This window comes from Anopheles maculipalpis, chromosome 3RL, assembly GCF_943734695.1.
Source record: "Anopheles maculipalpis chromosome 3RL, idAnoMacuDA_375_x, whole genome shotgun sequence".
Lineage (NCBI taxonomy): Eukaryota > Metazoa > Arthropoda > Insecta > Diptera > Culicidae > Anopheles > Anopheles maculipalpis.
The window spans coordinates 44,533,281-44,553,429 of record NC_064872.1 but is presented as its reverse complement, the minus strand read 5'-3'; the positions used below and the strand labels follow the sequence as shown (position 1 = coordinate 44,553,429).

Here is a 20,149-nt window from a genome sequence, read left to right as displayed (position 1 = left end):
CTCATCTAGCTGGTGTATGTTCGTATGTGAGCCACATTACACTACAACACCCCCCCCCCCTCCCGAACCACGGCCGACAAGCACCACATCAGTCTCAGGAGCCTTTTTTTTGCGCGCGATCAGCGTCCGACCGATCACGGGCTTAGAAAGTGTTTTCCCTCTCGTTTGTGATGTGATTTTTTGTGTTTGTGTTTCTCATCTTAAATTCCACTCGCGCTGCGCATCGCATCGATTAATCAATCAATCAACCAATCAATCATAAGTGATCAAGTATTATGCAGCCGGCTGGCTATACCTTGCCTACCTTTCGGTTTTCTCCCGCCAAGGGGAGCTGTTCATTCTACTGCCAGCGAACCAACAGCCATTCCAAGGTGGAATGGTGTTTGCTATTTGGCTAGGCTAAACTTTCTGGAATACAAAAATTGAAATTCGACTCAGGGGCTCCGTGCCGTGCCGTGGAGTAGTAGTCGGTGGTCGTTTAGCGTCGGTCCGGTTGCATAAGTGACGTGCAAAAATTAACCTACCGATCTGGTTAGGGGTACTCATCCCAAGGTGGTGCTGGCTTAAGGCGATTCGTTCAAGAGTGTGGCGAGCAATACCTTTGGAAGTGGCCTCGGCTTCAGTGGCCTCCCGTTGAACCCCTTCCGGCAATTACGGAACGCCGATGCTACCCGGGGGACGTGTCAAATGCAATTTACTTCAAGCTGTGATTTTTGCCACGCGATCAATGCACACCGTTGTGATACACAAACACACACACACTGGCAGAGACGCCTACCTTATGCAATCTCCTTGTGGCGAAAGCTTCATAAGTAAGCGATCGTACTGAGCGAGGATCGATCATAATATAATTATGTTTCTACACCAGGCACGTGTTTAAGGGTTTCAAATCCGATGGTTTGAACCCCCATCACAATTGGTCAAGCTCCAACTAGGGGTCTTCTTATTCGAGCAAGTATATCATCAACGGGGATATTATCGATGCTCATCAGGTCGTCGACAAGGTCGTCGAAGCAAACGGATGCTCCCACACGGGTTCGAACGGTGGAGCTCATTCGAAATGCAGACGAATTTTACCCCATCATTGGACGTAATGAAGTGCAGTTTAGTTTCCCATTTTCCCGAACTTTATCTCTCGGTAGATGTTGCTCGAACGATCGAGTACCGTTTCGTCTCGATAGTAATTGAAACTTGAAACGAGTGAAGTACACAGTTCACTTTCAGCTCAATCGCCATCAAACGCGATCCCACCCACTTGTTAAGAGCAGCCTGCAGCTGAAACCTGAAACTCCGAGCTGCTTTGACGTACACCGCGCGCACTAGTTGGCGATAGTGGCCGAATGGATCGTTTAATTATGCTATCCATTGCTAGGGCGTCTTCTCGGTACTGAGCGTTGTAAATGTAATTTTAAGTCGATAGTGAACACTTTCTCTCCTTGTCCGCCCACTATTTTAGGGTGGTAGAGAGATTGTAGCGCATAAGAGATAGTAAGTACAAGTGAAGCTAAGTACAATAGTTTTCAACCGAATCGATCATGAATCTGGCTGTGAAAAGCTGATGAAAAATATGGATAATGTCTAATTTAAGCTTGTATCATAGGTATAGATTGCAAATGACTTTAAGTCATAAAATTTACTGAAATTAGAAACAGGAAGTTTCCAATATTAACTAAAATGAATGCGTTTTACAGTTCAACAGGATTTCTACAGCAGATCGCGACACAATTCGTGTTCGTCTTTCAATGAAAATATCATTTGCCGCTCAATTTGTGCTTCAAGCGAAAAATTATTCCAAATTTTCCACCGCAATAACTGTTTCAATAACCAAACGATGGCCAATTTTCAACCTCAAGACCAGTGCCATTTTAATTGCTTTTAACAATCGATCTTGTTCTTATTTCTGCTTCTTCACTATTCATTCTGACCAGAGACTGCCTTGAGCCATATTTTTCTTCTCGGTTCGTTTTGATTCGAACCACTGAATACATGGTTGCCGTTGGTTGCTGATGAAGTAGCGCACCTTTACTTTACCGAAAATGTGCTGCTGCTGCTGCTTCAGGCTGGCAGCCTGTCTGTCGTCTGCGTCTAGCAAGTGAATGTTCCCACCGGCGGCACCGGGACATCTTTACGCGAACCGATTCGTCACGACGCACATTTCGATCGGCCAGCTAACGACTGCTGTTGCTGCTGGAACGAAAATAATGAAGCTACCGATGAGCGGCATTAAATTAATATTCATTTGAAATTTAATGAGTCCGACGGATGGCAATCCATCGCACCGACGTGGTTCAATGTCTGACCGTGCCCGTCCAGGAAAGGAAAAGCGTCGTAACGATAATTATGATCATCTTTCGGTCATGTCATGAGATCATGTCGCCTCCCGGAGTTTGCGACTTGGAATTTAGAAAACAAAACGAAGCAAAAACCCCAATCTCACTCTACCTGTGAAGGGACGAATTCCAACGTTCAAAATACACATTGGGTGTACTTTCACGGTGGGAGCACTTGTTGAAATCAAAATCAGTCGGACGTTTCAAACGGAAAACGCATGCTGTCAAGAGAGGTAGCGTAATTTATGCAAAAGCCAGTGCCAATGCTCATATCCATCTGCAAGATGACAAAATTCAGCATCTTGAGCATCCATAAAAACACTAAAAAAGGTACTTTTGCGCTTTCCGGGGGACAAAGTGTCCCATTCATGCACGACGGATCTTTCAATACCCCGTTAAAGGAGTTGAATAAAATTCCACACCACAGTTTTTGAACAATTATCTCAAGAAGACATAAAGTGTGCTGACTGAAGATGGGATGAAAGGAAAAAAAAAACGACAGTTATCTTACGCATACTGGTGGCCGGATCTTGGCCGGAGCCGGATTTGGTACGATGATGCTCAGTAAAGCTCGCTGGCCAATCGTTGATCATCGGGAAAGGTTTTCGAACGAACCGTGAGTGAAGTGAAAGTCCAGTTCGGGATAGCGGAGGCACTACAAAAGAATGCAATCGATTGTGGAATGTCTGTGCTGCGAAAGAAAATTTTCCTTCGCCGGTATGATGCAACTGTGACTTGAACGCTTGATGAAGCGTCGCAATAATTCATGCACTCGAAAGTCATATTGTTGTGCAGAGCCTGCTCACCACCAGCTCTCATCAGATAACCGCAGAAACCGCGTGAGCTGCTTGTGTACGTTCTTAAATAAACAATATGATCATCATGATAGGGGAAGATTACTAACCAAACCAAATGATACTAGCTTTCGTAACCTTTACTCTGATTAGCATAACATACACCCTATTATTCTCTCGTTTTTCGTAACCATCATGGATAACACCCAATAGAAACAACATTGATCACTGTTAACATCAACAAGCTCCCAAGGTATAGCGCATAGCGCCAGAGAACCAGGAACAGATCAACCGCAGTATGGTGAAGATCACACTTCACATTACGCATCATTGCGAAATTAAATTACCCCATTTGAAGCTTGCTCACATAGACAGACAAACGCATACTGGATTCCCACATTTCGTAACTAGTGCAGCTTGAGCGTTCCGATTCTGGCGCTTTAGTTTGGTCCGATCTTGCATCCCTTGGCTTGACGTAACTTTTCGTACGAAAGCGGACCAAAGTTAAAACTTCCTCTTCGAGCATGCTCCGGAAAACGTCACCAGCCCTCAAAGAAGAGGCTAGGAAGCATAGAGCCAAAGCATGGCCGGCATCATCCGCTGCCGAATACAATCGACCATCGTGTGCATCGTGGCGTCCGGGGCCTTTAATCGTCCAGAAACGGTCCCACAAACAATCGACCAGTTCCAGTGCCAACGATCGAACAAAGTGTCGGCTGCGGCACAGACACGGGTATTTCTACTATTATCTCGACAGTTTCCATCGAGCATCTCTCGACCCAGAAGGAAACTTGCCCATCGGTTCAGCAGCGACTGCGTGTGCTGGCTGGCGGTTACATCATCCGATGGTACCTAGCGCCCCAAGCGCATCTTGACTTAACGTGGTTGTGCGGTGTTAGACCGTCGTTTCCCGAATCGCAAACCACCCGAGACAATACTGAGTGGGAAAACGAGCTACTTAGTGTTGCAGATTCGATTCGTTTGAAAATGTTTCCTTTCTCATGGCCCGCGCAGTGGGTCATCTTCGAATGAAGGTGTGTGTGTACGAGTGTTTTGCCTCTTTCTTTTTTTTTTTTGCTACGAAGACCGATGGGCCACCAGCACACGAGATGTGGTGTAATTGTGTAAGCGAAGTGTTGAAGATGATTGCTAACATGGGTTCGTTTTATGAGCGGTAAAGATATCCAACCGGGACGCAAATAAACCCACTTGCTTGATTGGGTCAATTTAGTTGATAGTGAAAGGATCCTGGGGTTTGTGGGGATTGCACAACCCGCAATCGCTAGCTTTGAGATGAAGATACACCGGTCGCATATGTCGTTTGCAGATGCGTGTGGCCTCGGGTTTTATGTAGTAGCCCTTCTCTCGAACTTGTTAGCTTGTAGCACTTCTGACGTGGGTTTTTCTTTCTCCATACCGCCACATCCAGGTTCCCCCGAAAGCTCAACGACGCCAACTGACGCAACAGCAGCAGACGCACATTCTGAGCGACATTCAGAAGCATCAGCATCGTTTCAATCTGCATCAGAACCAGCGTGCCCCGAACGTGTTTATACAACCGTCGATTCAAATACCGGTGCCCCCTCAACCTCACGGAAGGCAACCGTTCAGTGGCCCCAGTAACACACAGCAACACTTTCAGCCGAACGCACACTTCCACCATCACTCGAACAACTTACATCCACCACCACCACCACCACCATCGTCCAATGCACCGACCAACAGCTTCCGCACACCGTCCAGCCGACCAGGACCAAACTTTGGAGCACAAGTAAACCGCTACTACTTCCAGCACCACACGCAAACAACATTCATACCCAATTTTTTACAACTCTTACAGCAGGACACACGCCTACCGCCTCAGCAACGTTCCGTACAGAACCAACTACAGCAGGCCCAATTCTTCAACGGACCACCACCACCACCACCACAACACACTAACGGCCCCAGTGGTCCCGTCGTACAGCCACTGAACGGTCAATCGTCCTTCTTGAACAGTATCGACACGCCAACCTTCGGTGCACCTCAAAGACCCAACACCCTCCAAGCTCCATTCCTGCAGAGTCCCCCCTCCTTTACCGGCAATGGGCAGGTTCGCTTCCCGAACCAGCCAAACCCATCCAACGTACCAACTCATGGCCAACAGCAGCAGTCTGTGCCGTTGTTCCCCAATCAGCAGTTACCACTGCCGAATTCTGCCCAAAACTTCAAGCTCTCCAGTCCGAACGTTGGACAATCGGCGTTCTCCGCGCAATCGACGTTCCACAGCCAATCGGTCAACCCAGCGCTACAGTTCCCGCCACTTTCCCAGCCCATTGGGCCCAACTTCCAGCAACCATCACCCCAGTTCCAACAGCAACAGCAGCAACAACAGCTCCCGAGACTTCAGCCAAACATCCCGTTCATCCAGTCGGCTAACAATTTCAACACCCAACCAGGAGTTGGATTCCCACAAGCACAACCTCAAATTCAATCATTCAATGGACCACAGCAACCCGTTCAGAGCCAGTTCGGTGTTGGTCAGACGACAAACTTTAACGGACTTCAACCACAACAGCCGCTCAACTACCAACAGCAGCAGGAGTACGAACGGCGCCTCAAGGACGAAAGTGAACGTATTCGCGAGCTGCAGGAAAAGCAGAAGGTGATCCAAAAGCACGAACAGTTCCTGCAGAAACAATACCAGAAGCAGCAGGTAAAGGTGCAGCAGCTTCACCAAGAATTCCTGAAGAAACAGCAAAAGATCCTCCAGCAGCAGCAGCAGTACGATCAGGCGCAAAAAACCGTCGTTCCGTCACAGGTTCGTTCGCGTGAAGTCTTACCATCGGAGCGGACATTGTTCGAAAAGGCCGTCAAGATGCAAACGAAACCGATAGCCGAACCTACCACCGCAACCAGCCCGTCCGCCGCTGGCCAGCTATCGGTGATTCCGCTCAAGCCCAACAGTAAGAAGGATTACAGCAGCATAACGCAGTCCGATCTGGATGTGCTGCTTAGCTCGAACCGACAAAATCTGTTCCAAACGATCAAGAGCGAAACGGCTAAACCGGCCAAGGCGAAACCGACAAAGGTAAAATCGACGAAAGCCTTAGGGCGGGAAGATTTGTTGAAGCAGCTGAAGCTGGCGCTCGCCGAAACTTCACCCGATCTTGGTGGTAAGAACTACAGCTCGACCGACCTGATCCTTCCAAACGGTGAGAAAGTGCAGGTAATCCGTACGACCGACCCAGAGATCATTAAGCGTGCCAACGCCAATTCCGAGGGTGTCCTAACGCAGCAGCTCGATTCGCCCACCACACCGAAGCCGCTCTCGTTCGAAGACATTGCACGCAGTGGTTTGCTGCCCCCGGGGGCCGACTTTGAGCTGATCAAGCAAACGGAAGATGGACAGATCCAGGAGGTGGGTAAGATTCCACCACAGAAGAAGGTAACGTTCGTGTATCTGGAGGAACAGGACGACGGTTCGTACAAAGTGCAGGGCGTGAAGGGAAGTGGAGACAAGGAAACGAAGACATCCGGTGCCGATGTGGACAGCATCCTGAAGCGCATCAAGAACGGTGAAATTCAACTCCCTCCCCCATCGTCAGCAGTGGCCAAGGGATCGTCCAAACCGGACATAGTGCTGGATACACCCGTCACGACCACTACGCCGCGTCATCAACCGATCAAGAAAGCGAACTCGGTGACGATCATTCCACACAGCACACCGATCGAGGATCACGCTTCGACCGCTTACCTGTCCGGCAGTACCGTGCAGCATACGGCCGCTCCTGCCACCATCTACGCCTCTACGCCTGCCCCTGCCAGTCCGAGTGGTGTAACTGCCTTCTCACCGGGAGCTTACTCCGGCAGCACACTTCCACAGCTCGTCTCGGCCCGGCTCTCGACACCAGCTCCGGTGTCTGGCAACTTCCAGGCAGATAGTACAGCACGGTTCTCCGAAGCGAACTCCGTGTACACACCGGCTGCCACAACGGCCATACCTCCCGCGACACCCGCTCCCAGCATCTATCAGAGTACTAACACGGAGCAGTACTTCTCCGATGCAACGGCCGCCGCCATCGAGCAGCAACAGCAGACGGCCAGTACCTATCAGCATCAAACCATTCACTCCTCGCATCAGCCCACGGCAAACGACGTTGTCCCGACGGCTTCAGCATCCGAACCCGTAACGCAACAGCAGCAGCAGCAGCAAGACAACAGCCAACTTGCAAAGGAAGACTCGCAACAGCAGCAGAACGAACTGCCAGCAATTCTCAAGAATAACGGACTATTTGCCATGGCCAAATATCTCCGTCAGTCTGGTCTCGATACGATTCTGAACGAAACGGGCCCGTACACGATCTTTGTGCCGACCGACAAGGCGTTCCGCAGTCTGCTAGTGCAGCTTGGTGGACCCGAAAAGGCGGAAGAAAAGTTCCGCAACAATCCACGGTTACTGAGCGGAGTAAGTAGACTTCGGACGGATGGTCCGAGTGCTGGTATTACTTCATTCCTAACTGTGGTTTATTTTTTATTTGCAGCTACTCTTGCATCATGTCATTCCTGGATCGTTCGAAATTGCATCCCTGCAGGACGAAATGACTGGAGTGTCGCTCGCTGGAACTCAGCTTCGTGTGAACCAGTACAACATGCACGACTCGGAATGGAACGACGTTAAGGTAGGGAAATAAAATCGTTTTCCAAATACAATAACGACAATTGTATTCCACAATCTTGCCACTCTAGGTCACAACAATCAACGGCGCTATGGTCGTTCCAGACAAGCAGGACATCGTGATTCCCCAGGGTATTGCGCATGCCGTCGATCGCGTCATGTTCCCGCTACCGGTTGGTGATATTCTTCAGACGCTTCAATCGGACCGTGAGCGACGTTTTACTCACTTCCTGCGAGCTTTGTTTGCATCGGGAATGTCGGATACTCTCCAAAATAAAGGTGAGCAGCGAGTGATGGAATGCTTAGGGCACATTCAACTAAATCAACTGCTTATATATCCCAAAAAAAACCCAGGTATCAAAACTTACACAGTATTCGCACCGACCGATGCCGCATTTGCTCATCTCACGTCCGAGGAGCTCACCAACCTAGTCACGGAAAAGGACCAGGCGGAAGAGCTCGTACGCAAGCATGTTGTGCCGGGCACACTGTTCACTGCCGGTATGCGTTTCTACCAGGTTAAGGATGTTATGGCGGAGGGTAAAACGGTAACGCTGCAGAAAACGGGCGGTAAGTTCAATAACCGATGGTGACATCGGTAAAGTTACCATGTGGCCGAAAAACTAATCCTACGTTCGGCGTCGTTCTCACTTAACAGGTAAAATCAAGGTTAACGATGGTTATCTGCAGACGTCCAACATCCCAACGACGAACGGCGTCATACATGCGATCGATTCGCTGCTGTAAGAAACATTCATAATGCCTCCCCCTAACCAGGACACAAAACCTCACTCGAAAATGCTTGGATTCCCGTGGAAAATTAGAGAACTGGTGGATGCGCGCATGCATGTGGATGGTGCCGCATCATTGTTGTGTTGTTAATTTATTACAAAATCGCGAGAAACTAAGCAAACCCATCCATATGAGTACGTCATCAATTTCATTTGAAAATTCTGTTCAGGTTCTTATGTATTAACGCCGTTCGTACGAAAAACGACAGTTTCGGAAAAAGCGAGCACAGTGAGTGACAGTGATCGTAAAAAAGAATTTCTTACCAGAAATTATGGCACAAAACCCATTAGCCTCTGCCCTCTGTTTGGTACGCGAGCTCTGAACAGTTTTGATAATCGTTAAGTTTAAATGATAATTTATTCGTTAAGTGTAGTACGCGCTGTTTTGTACGATTTCCCGCTCCGACCCACATCGCTGGGTGATCGTTGTAAATACTATGATAAACAGTGTAATAAAGAGAGTTGGCTTTAGTACCCGAACCGTGGAATGTTTCGTTCCTTTGATTGATGATGATAAATCCGAAAAAAGATGCGATTTTTAAGGTTCACATGTTATTTATGTAAAAAATCCAACACAAAGATTAACGTAGTGCGGTAAGTTGGCCGAGGCAATAACGGTGCTGATCTTCAAAAGCAGGAGTGCGTCATTAGCTGGTCGGCATGACCTCGAAGGACGTTAAGTCAAGAAGAAGAAGATAAATCAGGCAGTCAACACCACTAACTCATTTTGGTTGGATTTTAAGAATCTCAAGTTGTGCCTACTTTTACCCAACATTTCCAGGTTATCAGTTGAGGTATTAATATAGGGATGAGACATGATATAGTGCTGTTTTGCGCTTATTTCAAAAATAACTTTTTCACAACCTACAATGCTAAAGATCAGCATCGCGATCAAAGATGTTGGCAATCACGGGAAATTTGAACTAAGCTAGGCTGCTATGTACGGACGCAGCCTACAAATACGCACCCTATTAATTTGTAAACGTGTACAGCCTAAATGGATATTTTAAATGGCTGCGTACGTTACATATTGAAACTACCGACACCAACGAACCACCACCAACGATGATCCTCCTGTTTGGGAGCATAAAGTAACTTTCTTAAAATTGTCCACAAAAATTTAACAGTGAATTTTATGGTAACGGATTGTTAGCAATGGATTTGGAATTGGAATAGAGCTATTTAATAGCGGAGAGGTTTCGCGGGTTGAATTATTGCCAAACCCGAGGTACCACACGATCGTATTTCGTCAAGCTTGTCGCTCGTCAGGGTTGTGCTCAAACTGGAGAAGATTGTTTAAGGATAGATTTTAATATGAAGCAATACGGCCTGGCCGTACTACATGAAAAAAAAAAATATGTATATAATACAATGAAACTCTTACAGAAATATGTGCAAGACTTACATACCCAGGATTCATTTAGTTGGTGCAATTGTGAAGCTGGCCCAAGATGAAATTTATTATTATTTTATTATTATTTATTACGCTTCAAAATTTGTCTGTCTAAGGCTGAAAAATTTCTCAAACAAACAAACAGTTTTTTGAGACAAATTTTCTCAAAAAACTTAATCGCCAAACGTTAAGGGAAAAAGACGTCAAGACTAGTTAAGTAGACTTAAGGATAAGAAGTGAAGCTGAGCACGGAAACCCGGGGGGGGGGGGGGGCAGAGGGGGCGAGGTAAAGTCAAATAGGTCTGAGGAAGAATGAACGGCACGAAAAGCGCGCAGCAAAGGATCATTCTCACCCGCCACTGTGCACCAAGTTGCGACGGCCAAGAGAGGACGAGGACAAGGACGCAGACGATAGATAGGAACATAAAAAATTTGGTAGAGAATAGTAAAAAATGATCGTCGACGGATAGGAGGAGCAGGGAGGCGATGAAGATGGTTTCTGTAGGAAATAGACTCAGCAGCCGACAACGTGGCGGATACGAAGACAGAGCTGAGCCATTACCCCCAAACACTTTGGCCATAACAAAACGCGTGAAGGTCCTCTGAACCCGCTCAACTCGAGACGCAGCTGTAATGGTAGTTGGCGACCAAATTACTGAGGCATACTCCAGCGGCGAGCGCACCAACGAGCAGTAAGGAGCGCGCTGGCACTCGAGATCACGTAAAACCGAAGCCAACCGACGCAGCATTCCGAGAGTTTTGCTAACCCTAGATACAATTTTCTCGTTCTAGAGTTGACAAAACCGCCAAGATCCTTCACACAGTCAGAACGGGTTGATGGAGAGCCACAGAGAGAGTAGTCAATGAACATGACATGGATGATCGGGAAAAGGATATAATTTGACATTTATTTGGACATTGAAGAAGAGAGTTGGACGAGCACCAAGAAGAGAAGGCGAGGAGATGATTTTGAAGGGACACACAATCATAAAGAGTTTTGATAGGAAGGAAGATTTTGATGTCATCAGCAAATCAGAGGAAGGAATCAGGAGGTAGGATAGTATTCAGGTCGTTGATAAAGAGTTTTGATAGGAAGGAAGATTTCGATGTCATCAGCAAATCAGAGGAAGAAATCAGGAGTTAGGATAGTATTCAGGTCGTTGACAAATAGGAAAAACAGTAACGGGCTCAATATGCTGCCTTGAGGATCACCGGAGCCTGGAGAAAAGGGGTTGGAAAGGATAGGGCCCGCCTTCACGCGGAAAACTTTTTCCGTTAAATGATGATAAGTCCCACCTCTTATCCCAACACAGGTTTGAGAAGGACGGAATTATCTTTTCGATATTTTTACTCTAATTGTTTAATAAAAAAATTAATAAACCGTGAGTGGGAGCGTCGAAGAGCACTTCGAGGCATCCAACAAGCCATCAACATATCTGATAAGACCAACAAAATTCCACTGAGGGAGAAATGAGCCTTACTTCACGACAATGGTATTTCATGCTATTCTTTACGTAGCGTTCCACTGACCGAGAAATGGGAGAAATTGGTCCACCTCGTTTAAGAACACCGCTGCGACAGGCATGTGGTTGGTTCCTCTAACACCAACGGGTGGATTAGGGCACAACCTTCCGAAGGAGGGAAATCCATATCTGTGAACTCGGCCACATACTACCATCAATGTATGAATTCCGTTGGGAACTTCCAGACCGTGAACACTCAATGAACCCCCCACAAATGACATCAATCTGTCCACTTAAAAAGGAAGATAGCCAGTTCACAACAGTTCGACCAATCCCAAAAGACTCTTGCAGCTTGCAAAGCAGAAGAGTATGAGGTAGACCGTCAAATGCTGCTTTAAAGTCTGTGTAGACTGTGTCGACCTGGTAACCAGCAAATTTATAATTGTTCAGTTTATTGTCTGCTTTCGTTTTCGTAGTTAATCAACTGTAAACATATGCTGAACCTTCGAGTCAAAGTGATCTTCGAGAAATATACATTGAGCGACCCGTACCTGAGCGATCGAGATTAGTTCTCGTAACTAAGCAGAGCAAAGGAACGCTCACCTTGGACTTTTCGAATGATCCATTGACAAACCTAGTGAAGAAACACTGCTGAACTACCAAGTGACCTCGTAGTTCAGCCAACTCTAAGGAAACTATGACAGGGAATCATGCAGAAAATGCAACACATTGAAAAATAGTCATAATACGAGCAAGATCAAGGAATGGACGGTTGATTCATACATTTTAACTTTAGCACCAAATATGGTTTTCCGCATCTAAGCGAGTCTCAATGCAATTAAAATTCATCATCATCGATGGTTTTTGACGTTGACGTTCCGTTCGACTTGACGGTTTGACGTTGGTTATGCGCGTCAGTGCCATTTTTAGATATCTAGCACTCAATATGTCCGTCAGCTGTTTCTAAAGCATTCAACTTCGGTTCAATTTTAAAGTTTTTCAATCACAGTAAAATAAAACTATTGCAAACAAAAAAAAAAAAGCACCGTTTCTCGTTTCACCACAGACACGTTATGTTTGCATTTTGATTTCCATCTCGAATATTGATTTATTTTCATAATTATTTGTATATATATATCATCAATAACAGTTCAATAGATTGGTACCGTTTTGTCTCGTCTCGTTTTGCAAATCGCTCCTAGCTGTTGCACTACTAGTGGTGTAACGGTCTGATGTCTGCTTCTCAATACACTTTCATGTCTTGCTGCCGTTTCCGGTGTGTGCCACCCATCCTGTAGTGGTTTATTTAGCCTTTGCTAAAATCGCCCTCCTCTGGCATTTTCGGTCTACATTTCAAGTTTCACAAACTGTTGCTGTTGTTTTTTTTTGCAAGCCAAAGTCTGTACCTTCTTTTTGCATGCAGATCGCATTATGATAAAGTGGTGATAAAATATGTTGTTAGTGTGTTTCATCACTTTTTTCTCATGCTCTCGAGCATACCACCAGTCACGTGGACCATCAGTCGTATTAGTATATATATATGTATATATTGTATGCCGTGTTTATAACAACGCGTGTTCAGTAAATAAGCGTACCCAGTAGTAGTATCGTGAGGATAAAAACGATAAAATGATCGAGTTAAGCCGCGTCCGACTACTTCACTTTTGGACGTGTTGGACTATGACACTCAGTATTCAGGTGTGGTTGTATTTAAATTTTCGTGTTTGACCAATGAAGCAATCAAACAACGGATGTGTTCCGTTCCATGGATAAATGGTATATAAAAGTATTCTTTGAGTAATGACAAAAATGGTGGGGGGGGGGGGGGGAGGGTGTATGGTAGAGTTAATAATGATAAAAAGCTCCTTTGTTTGTGGCTTGTATATCAGTTAGTATGTCCTTACAGGGGTTGAATTTCAGGTGAGTTTAATTTCGTTACGGGTTCTTAAATTTGTCCTGCATTAGTCATTTTCATTCAAGCGTTCATTTCATCTAAAGTGGATAGAAAATTGATATGTCTTATAATTTCAGCACTAATACGCAACAGTCAAAACCGTACTGGTAATCTGCATTGGCAGGTGCACCTCCTATAGGGACATATCATGTATCTTCCCTCTGAACGCAAAACCTGCTTCAAATAGCTTCGGTTGTTGGGTTGTAAATGTATTGATTTTGTAATTTACTAGCATTCATTAGCAGCCACTACATACTCTTTAGATTTTTGGATAGAATACTTCGAATGGTAATTCTCTTTCGATTGAGTGGAGGACCATAAGCGGCACCGCAAATAAAACCGGGCGATCGCGTTGTACAAAACGAGCAAGATACTGTGGATCCCTATTATTATTATATTTACACATATCTACAAGCAAAAGCTGGCGACGAGTAGTACATGCTATTTTTGTAAATGAATTATCTTTGTACAAAATATGTTACAAAAAAAATAACACGCACAGGTGCGCACACACACAAAATGTTTAACAAATTCCGGACGAAAAATTCTTCCCGGTGAGTGAACTAAATTCTTCACCATAGATAGGACCACTCCACATAGATAGGACTCGCACAAAACATAGACACGATCAATAAAGGCAACAGTATTGTATGGTGGCTTTAGAAGAACACAGCGTCTGTATGTAAGATTTGGTTGCTTGCACGGAAAAGTGGGTTTTAATTTTACAAACAATGATTTCTCATTCCTTCTTCTTTCATAATGTTGAATGCATCTTATGAAGCCACCGAATTTGTTTTCAAATCTTGTTTTTCTTTACTATCGTTTTACTGCTCCATCATTATATCTCGTTATTATAATTTTAGGCTAGTACTTGTATATGTATGTATATATTAGTAATCACAATACGTTTTTTTCTATACTCTCTTTTTTCCCCACCTTTTGTTTTAGACATTTGCCCAAAACAGCAATAGTTACAACTACCAATTATGCCTATCGATTTCGATTTAGCAAATGAAACACCTATTCCGCTTCACTTCAACTGCTGCTTCATCGCGTGAGAAGTAAACGGGCTTCTCTCTTTATCAATAAGTACATTGAATGAATCGATCTACTTTCTACTTCTATTGCTCCAGAAACGCCGCCGATCGGCTAAGATTTGTGCAGTACTGCGCTACATTATTCTATTCACTATCGCGTTTGCTGCTCAGTAAAATATATTTGCTGTTAGCTGCGATTGCAGTGCCACTCCCCATGTACACTGTTACGCCACGCGTTATGCATTCTGTGTATCGCTATTAGCTGACAGACAGCACATAGATATACACTACGAACAAAGCTTCATAAGCCGTGATAACGTGATCGATTTATTTTGCATTTGGTAAGGTTAATAGTAGTTAAGCTGCTCTAATAGTTATATGATAGATGGGGATGTTAGTAGTCGCATATTGCGCTTCCGACAGATAGATTGGGCTAAATGTAACTGCTATTTTGTCTATAGGTTGGATAAATCAACGATCTTCTTCTACAAATGGGCTAACCATTCTTTCTAACTTCTGACATGTTGCGAGAGAGAGAAAGGGACACACACTTTTGCAAAGGTAGTGTGTTTTCTCTTATTAATTTGATGAAAAAAAAACAAACAGCCGAAACAAAAGAAAAGTTAATATATATCCGTTGTTCTAGGACAACATACGCGGGTAGTTCATACATTTTGCATAGGAGTTTTCATTTTTCCAAATTGTAAAGCTCGTATCATTCGATCTATTGAGTCGCATTTGCATAAAATTTTCAAGAAAGGTGAGGCTGTTTGCTTTCTGATTAACAACATTTAGATGAGAATTTAATAAATTCGTTTTCTTTTCATTTTTGCTTCCTATCGCTATCAACTACCAAACATACTTTTTGGATAGGATTATGTCTAGTTGGGCTTATCTCGAATTAAAAAGCAAATGATTCAGTTGAACTACATCATCAAACTAATTTAACTCTTTTGACAAAAAAAAAATAGGTAACTATTATTTATGGTCAATCAAAATTTAGTATGCAGTAACATGGCCTGGTCGTTCTACAGGACTAAAAAAAAAATAGTATACCAATCGTGCATCGAATCTATTTTGAAATAGGCTCCCGTTACATAAAATTACTATTCAGCTGCAAAGTAAAGCGAATGGTCACCAAAGAATGGATTAATACGTATTAAAATTTAAAAAAAAATGAGAGTTTATGCAAACTTTTCATATACTGTGATAAATATGAGATATTTGAAGTTATATGCTGATTTAACTATACTATGTAGCAAAATCCTTACAAAATAAACTTTTACCGCTGATGCAACACCACAAAGATTTCCAACTTTCAATTAAAAACTTTGATTAGCTATCAATTGGTTATCGTAGATGTAAGCAGTTTTGAGTTTTGGAAGCGAAAAATAAAGAAAACGAATTTTCAAATGTAATTCATTAGAAAACAAATAACCTCACTTTTGTTGACAATTTCTAGCAAAGACGATGAATGGATCAAAAGATACAAGTTTTATAATCGGAAAACTGCTAATTCCCATACCAACCGTACGGCACACCCCGGTAGGCAGTCGTAGATGTAAGAGTTATGAAACGAAAAAAAAAAATTATAAACAATTTAAAAAATTTCTTTTTGTACTAAATAACTGAAAATTGTTTGTTTTAGGCATTCTATTAATTTCAAGTGTGACGACTTTCCCATCAATAGATTTTAAGAGGAATTAAAAAGCAAAACTTACCCCGGTAGGTTGTCAATGACAACAGGGTTAAAAGTGCAACTTTATGGCGATTACAGTTATTGAAATAAATTTTAACATTTTCAAAATTAAATAAAAGAAAGTAGGCTTCTGCCAATTTGGCCTAATGGCATGATTTCATTCGGGTTTCGATAGTGACGTCAAGAAGCTTATAGAGCAGAATTGTAGTACAGAAAAGAATACTAAAACAGCGGGAAGAATTATCTCTCTTACTGGAATGGATGTGTTTACATATTTATCCGTACAACATCGGGCTAGTAAACTGAATGTAAAATAGTTTCACTTATTTGCCGTACTAATTACTGTTTTAGGTGAAGCAATAAAAACAAACGAGAATCGTGTTATAAAATGCTGCTCATGAGAATGTTTCGTTCACGTAACTACGTTTAAGTACTGCTAACAGCTCCACCGCTGCTCTCTCACGTAAGTAGATAGTATAGTCCCAGTTTAACGCGGTCTTTGTCTTAAACAATAAATCGCAACATTCACGAGGGCGGTTCGTCGATCCGGTCTGATTTTCAGGGTTTGCTCAACCATGGACCGCTCTCACCCATCGGCGTGTAGTGCGTATAACAATCAAATAAATCCGTTACAATTAGCTACCAACCATTCAACGATGACCCGTCCCGTCCCCAAACAATGAAAACAAAACATCCCGAAAGCACCAACAAGAAATCTGGGAGCAAGGATTGTGTGCGCTTTCGATTTCGATACTTGATTTTCCCATCCGAGCCGAAAGGAAAAAAAGGCAATAGTAGTACATGCCACGGAGTTGCTTAAAGATGGACTTGGAACGTTTGTGCCGGAGGTTTGGGTGGTGAGATGAATGGATTCGTGCTGTGTATTTCCGGCTTTGCTACGTCCGCCACCCATTCGGCATCGAACGGATCCGCTGCATTAAGTGACTTGGCCCGGTTGTGCAGTGAAGGCGCGCGGCGTGGTGATGGGGAAACATTCTTTACGATTTGTCCTAACCACTGTTCCGGATTGGGCAGCGGTGAAGCCGTTTCGATTGGAACAACTACACTGGAGGAGGTGGCCATGCTAGAAGAAGAAGCACCGACCGCTATCGTTTCCACCATCGTGCCTGGATATCCACCACTAGCGGGAATAGTTGATGTGGTGGTATTGCTGGCGGAGGCGCTACTTCCGGTACTGCTGGTACTGTAGGTGGTATTATTACTTCCACTGCTACCAAGGGCGGATAGATCCAACGTTTGCTGCTTATTGAGTGGGGATATAGATCGTGGCGGGATCGTTGGCACGACCGATAACTTCGGTAGTGCCGGTGGAACGATGTCACTCGGACCATTCCGGGCAAGCATTCCCGGAACGTAAGTACTGATCGCGGCCGAAGTTGCAGCCGATGATGCCAGTGTTGTGCTGGAAGTGATGCTCGCTGTAGTAGAAGTAACAGCAGCCGTGACAGATGCTTTAAGATGGAGCTCTTTGTTAAGATAAAAATCGTCCGCATCATTTTTGGTAAGCAGCGATAATCCCTGACTCAGCTCCTGGCACAGCTGGCTAACTGTGTCCGTTGGCTGCGGGGACACTTCCGGAATGGGTGAAACAGTGGTGCGCTGTGGCGTGCCTGGCTCGAGGAACGCTCGCTGTCGTTCAGCGTTGGACGGAAGATCGTTTATTCGCAACGACATCTGCCGTTTGAACGGAGACGCCGAACCGATTTGCGTGAATCCACGGAAACTGCCCTGACGTTCCAGCATCGAGGGTGTCGCGTGTGGTCGCTCGATTGCGAACGGATTGTACGGTTTCGCTGCATTGTTGTTCTGCTGTGGTGCCACAACCGCCGTATCGGTTGCACCGGCTGCCAACCGCTCCGTCATCGTCTGCTGCCTAAACGATCCGGTACGGGTGAAGGTGGAGTTTTTCATATCGAACGTCATCGTCACGCCGCACTCCTTATCACGCCGCTGCTTGCGCTCCAGGCACACGGCAAACGCACAGCCCACCGCATGGGACAGCCGTTCGCCGGAATCTTTCGTTGCCAAAAAGCCGTGACACATCCAGCGACGTGTCGTACCATCGCGGCAGATGTAGCTGAAGCCTCGCTCATGATTACGATCCGGCGCACAGAACGAAACCTTTTCGATGGTTTGATCCACGATCAGCCCCTTAGTGTCATCCTCTACTACGCGTAGCCCATCACCGCTTACATGCAGCTGAGCCCGTATTGCACGTCGCCTCGAGTTCTAAAATATGAGCAAACGGAACCGATCATTAATAATCCACAGTCGAACCCAAATATGCGATCGTTTACTCTACTTACTCGTAACACCTTTAACGCCTCCTCGCACACCTGCATCCCACGAGATTCAAATACTTCAACGCATCCCAAGTACTTCACCGCAAAGGTGCACGTTGCCGAACGAACTGCCTGTTCGTCCGATTGCCATTGATGAGGCTTAGCCGCCTCTGGAACACGATCCTTGCGCCGGCGAAACGAATCGCGGAATGATTTGCGCAATCGATCCATTTTCTTTGGTGATCGTTTACTCTGTCGGAATGAGGCTGATTTCTGCAAAAGTGTTATTGTGTAGAACACATTCAACCGAAAAAGTTAGTATAGTTTATATGTTTTAATGCTACTAAAACAAATCATTACTATCATGAATGGATACACCGCAGCTAGCTATACTGTTTGTGAAAAAATATTGTACTAACCGTATTTTTAACATCTCCATACGTGCCACGGGTAAACCCGCGTTCCAGGGGTTCGTGCGATGAATTGGAATTACCCATTTTGTCGAAGTTTTACTACTGGATAAACACTCTCGGTCTGGTGAGCTTTTATAGAATGTTCAAAGCTGCCTTTTATAGGCTTATTGAAATGTTTAACTTATGATTTGAGGTAGAAAATTGTGGTTGCCCGTCTCAGCCGGCCTATTTATCACATTTAGAAAAGTACGTTATGCACTTATTCTAAAGCTGGAAACGACTCAACCTCTCTGGACAAAGCTCGATGATAGGCATCGTACTGTGCCGTACTCGGTGTTGCTTTAAAACGTCGATCTTTTCGTACTTATGGCACACACATACACACACAAACACACTCGGCTTATTTATTGCCAATCGCGCGTTGAAATAACTAATCTCTGGTTTGCGGCCTTTACGTTAGAATGCACCGTCGCTTATGATGAGACCGGAACATGGGCACTGCTATGCTTGAAGATATAGCTCTGGTCACATAATCATGTGTGAGTCATAGGCACCACCAATCGTTCGCTATTATTTGTTATTATTAGTGCAGAAGGTTTCACTGTAAGATAAATATTCACCGGTTTGAGATTATTTTTAAAACGCGCTATCATAGCTGTATGATAACAGTTTTTTTTTTGTCTGAACCGAGAAGAGCAATTTATGTCAGATGTTGGAGAATCGAAAAAAATCAGTCGTACCTAATTCAAAGTCATTTAGCAATTTAATTCAATATGCCGAAGTAAAATACACTCAGAGGCTCAGTAATTAGATTGATCATACCCGGGCCCGATGACTACCTGACACATCCATGTTAGCCTAAAAGCTTTGGTAGGTCTACCAAAATCTGCTTGTGCAGACACAGCTTTTTTCTTATTGGCTTCAACGTTTTTTTTTAGATCGATGTCGTGTATGTGATCGCGGAGCTCTCTTTGTTACGCACTGTACGTTGTCAAATGGGCACATTGTAGTGATTCATAGGAGGTGTTTCTTGATTAGTAGATTGTTGTTTCAGTATAAATCACATCACCAACACCGCGGCATAGCAATACGATGTAATTACACACAAATTCTATATTCTGTCAATGTTGCGAAGGAATAATCAATATTTCTTCCACCTTGGCAAAAGGAGGGAAAAATGAAGCTTTCCTGACGAATGCTGCACGAATCGTCATTTTTTATCGAGAAAACGAGAAACCAAGTAAATGGCTGTTTAATGTGAGAAAATTAACTTGTAATCCACTTTCTCGACACCACCCTAAAAATGCATAGCATT

General features: G+C 44.5%; 2 protein-coding genes across 4 annotated transcripts in view; one reads left to right on the top strand and one right to left on the bottom strand.

The window, feature by feature from the left end:
* LOC126563893 (uncharacterized) overlaps positions 1 to 8,528 on the top strand; it is a 28,079-nt gene extending 19,551 nt beyond the window's left edge. For 2 of the 3 annotated variants that reach the window (XM_050220683.1, XM_050220682.1), the window contains 6 exons: positions 4,554 to 4,895; positions 4,965 to 7,571; positions 7,648 to 7,785; positions 7,853 to 8,060; positions 8,136 to 8,351; positions 8,440 to 8,528. In XM_050220683.1, the coding sequence (XP_050076640.1) occupies positions 4,554 to 4,895; positions 4,965 to 7,571; positions 7,648 to 7,785; positions 7,853 to 8,060; positions 8,136 to 8,351; positions 8,440 to 8,528 (3,600 nt within the window). Of the gene's footprint in view, positions 1 to 4,553; positions 7,572 to 7,647; positions 7,786 to 7,852; positions 8,061 to 8,135; positions 8,352 to 8,439 lie in introns of all 3 variants that reach the window. The other variant, XM_050220681.1, reaches the window with a different exon arrangement.
* Positions 8,529 to 16,934: 8,406 nt separating this feature from the next.
* Positions 16,935 to 18,926, bottom strand: LOC126564404 (protein numb). Its single transcript, XM_050221444.1, has 3 exons — positions 18,841 to 18,926; positions 18,446 to 18,694; positions 16,935 to 18,368 (listed from the first exon to the last, which is right to left on the bottom strand). Exons 1-3 carry the CDS (start codon positions 18,916 to 18,918, stop codon positions 16,935 to 16,937), a joined length of 1,761 nt encoding a protein of 586 aa, XP_050077401.1. The 5' UTR covers positions 18,919 to 18,926.
* Between the last annotated feature and the right edge of the window lie 1,223 nt (positions 18,927 to 20,149).

Bases quoted from the DNA above. Each gene is read 5' to 3' on its own strand.
- LOC126564404 (XM_050221444.1), bottom strand. From the start codon at position 18,918: ATGGGTAATTCCAATTCATCGCACGAACCCCTGGAACGCGGGTTTACC. The intron at 18,695-18,840 runs GTTAGTACAATA...ACACTTTTGCAG, and splicing joins ATGGAGATGTTAAAAATACG to AAATCAGCCTCATTCCGACA. The intron at 18,369-18,445 runs GTAAGTAGAGTA...CTCATATTTTAG, and splicing joins AGGCGTTAAAGGTGTTACGA to AACTCGAGGCGACGTGCAAT.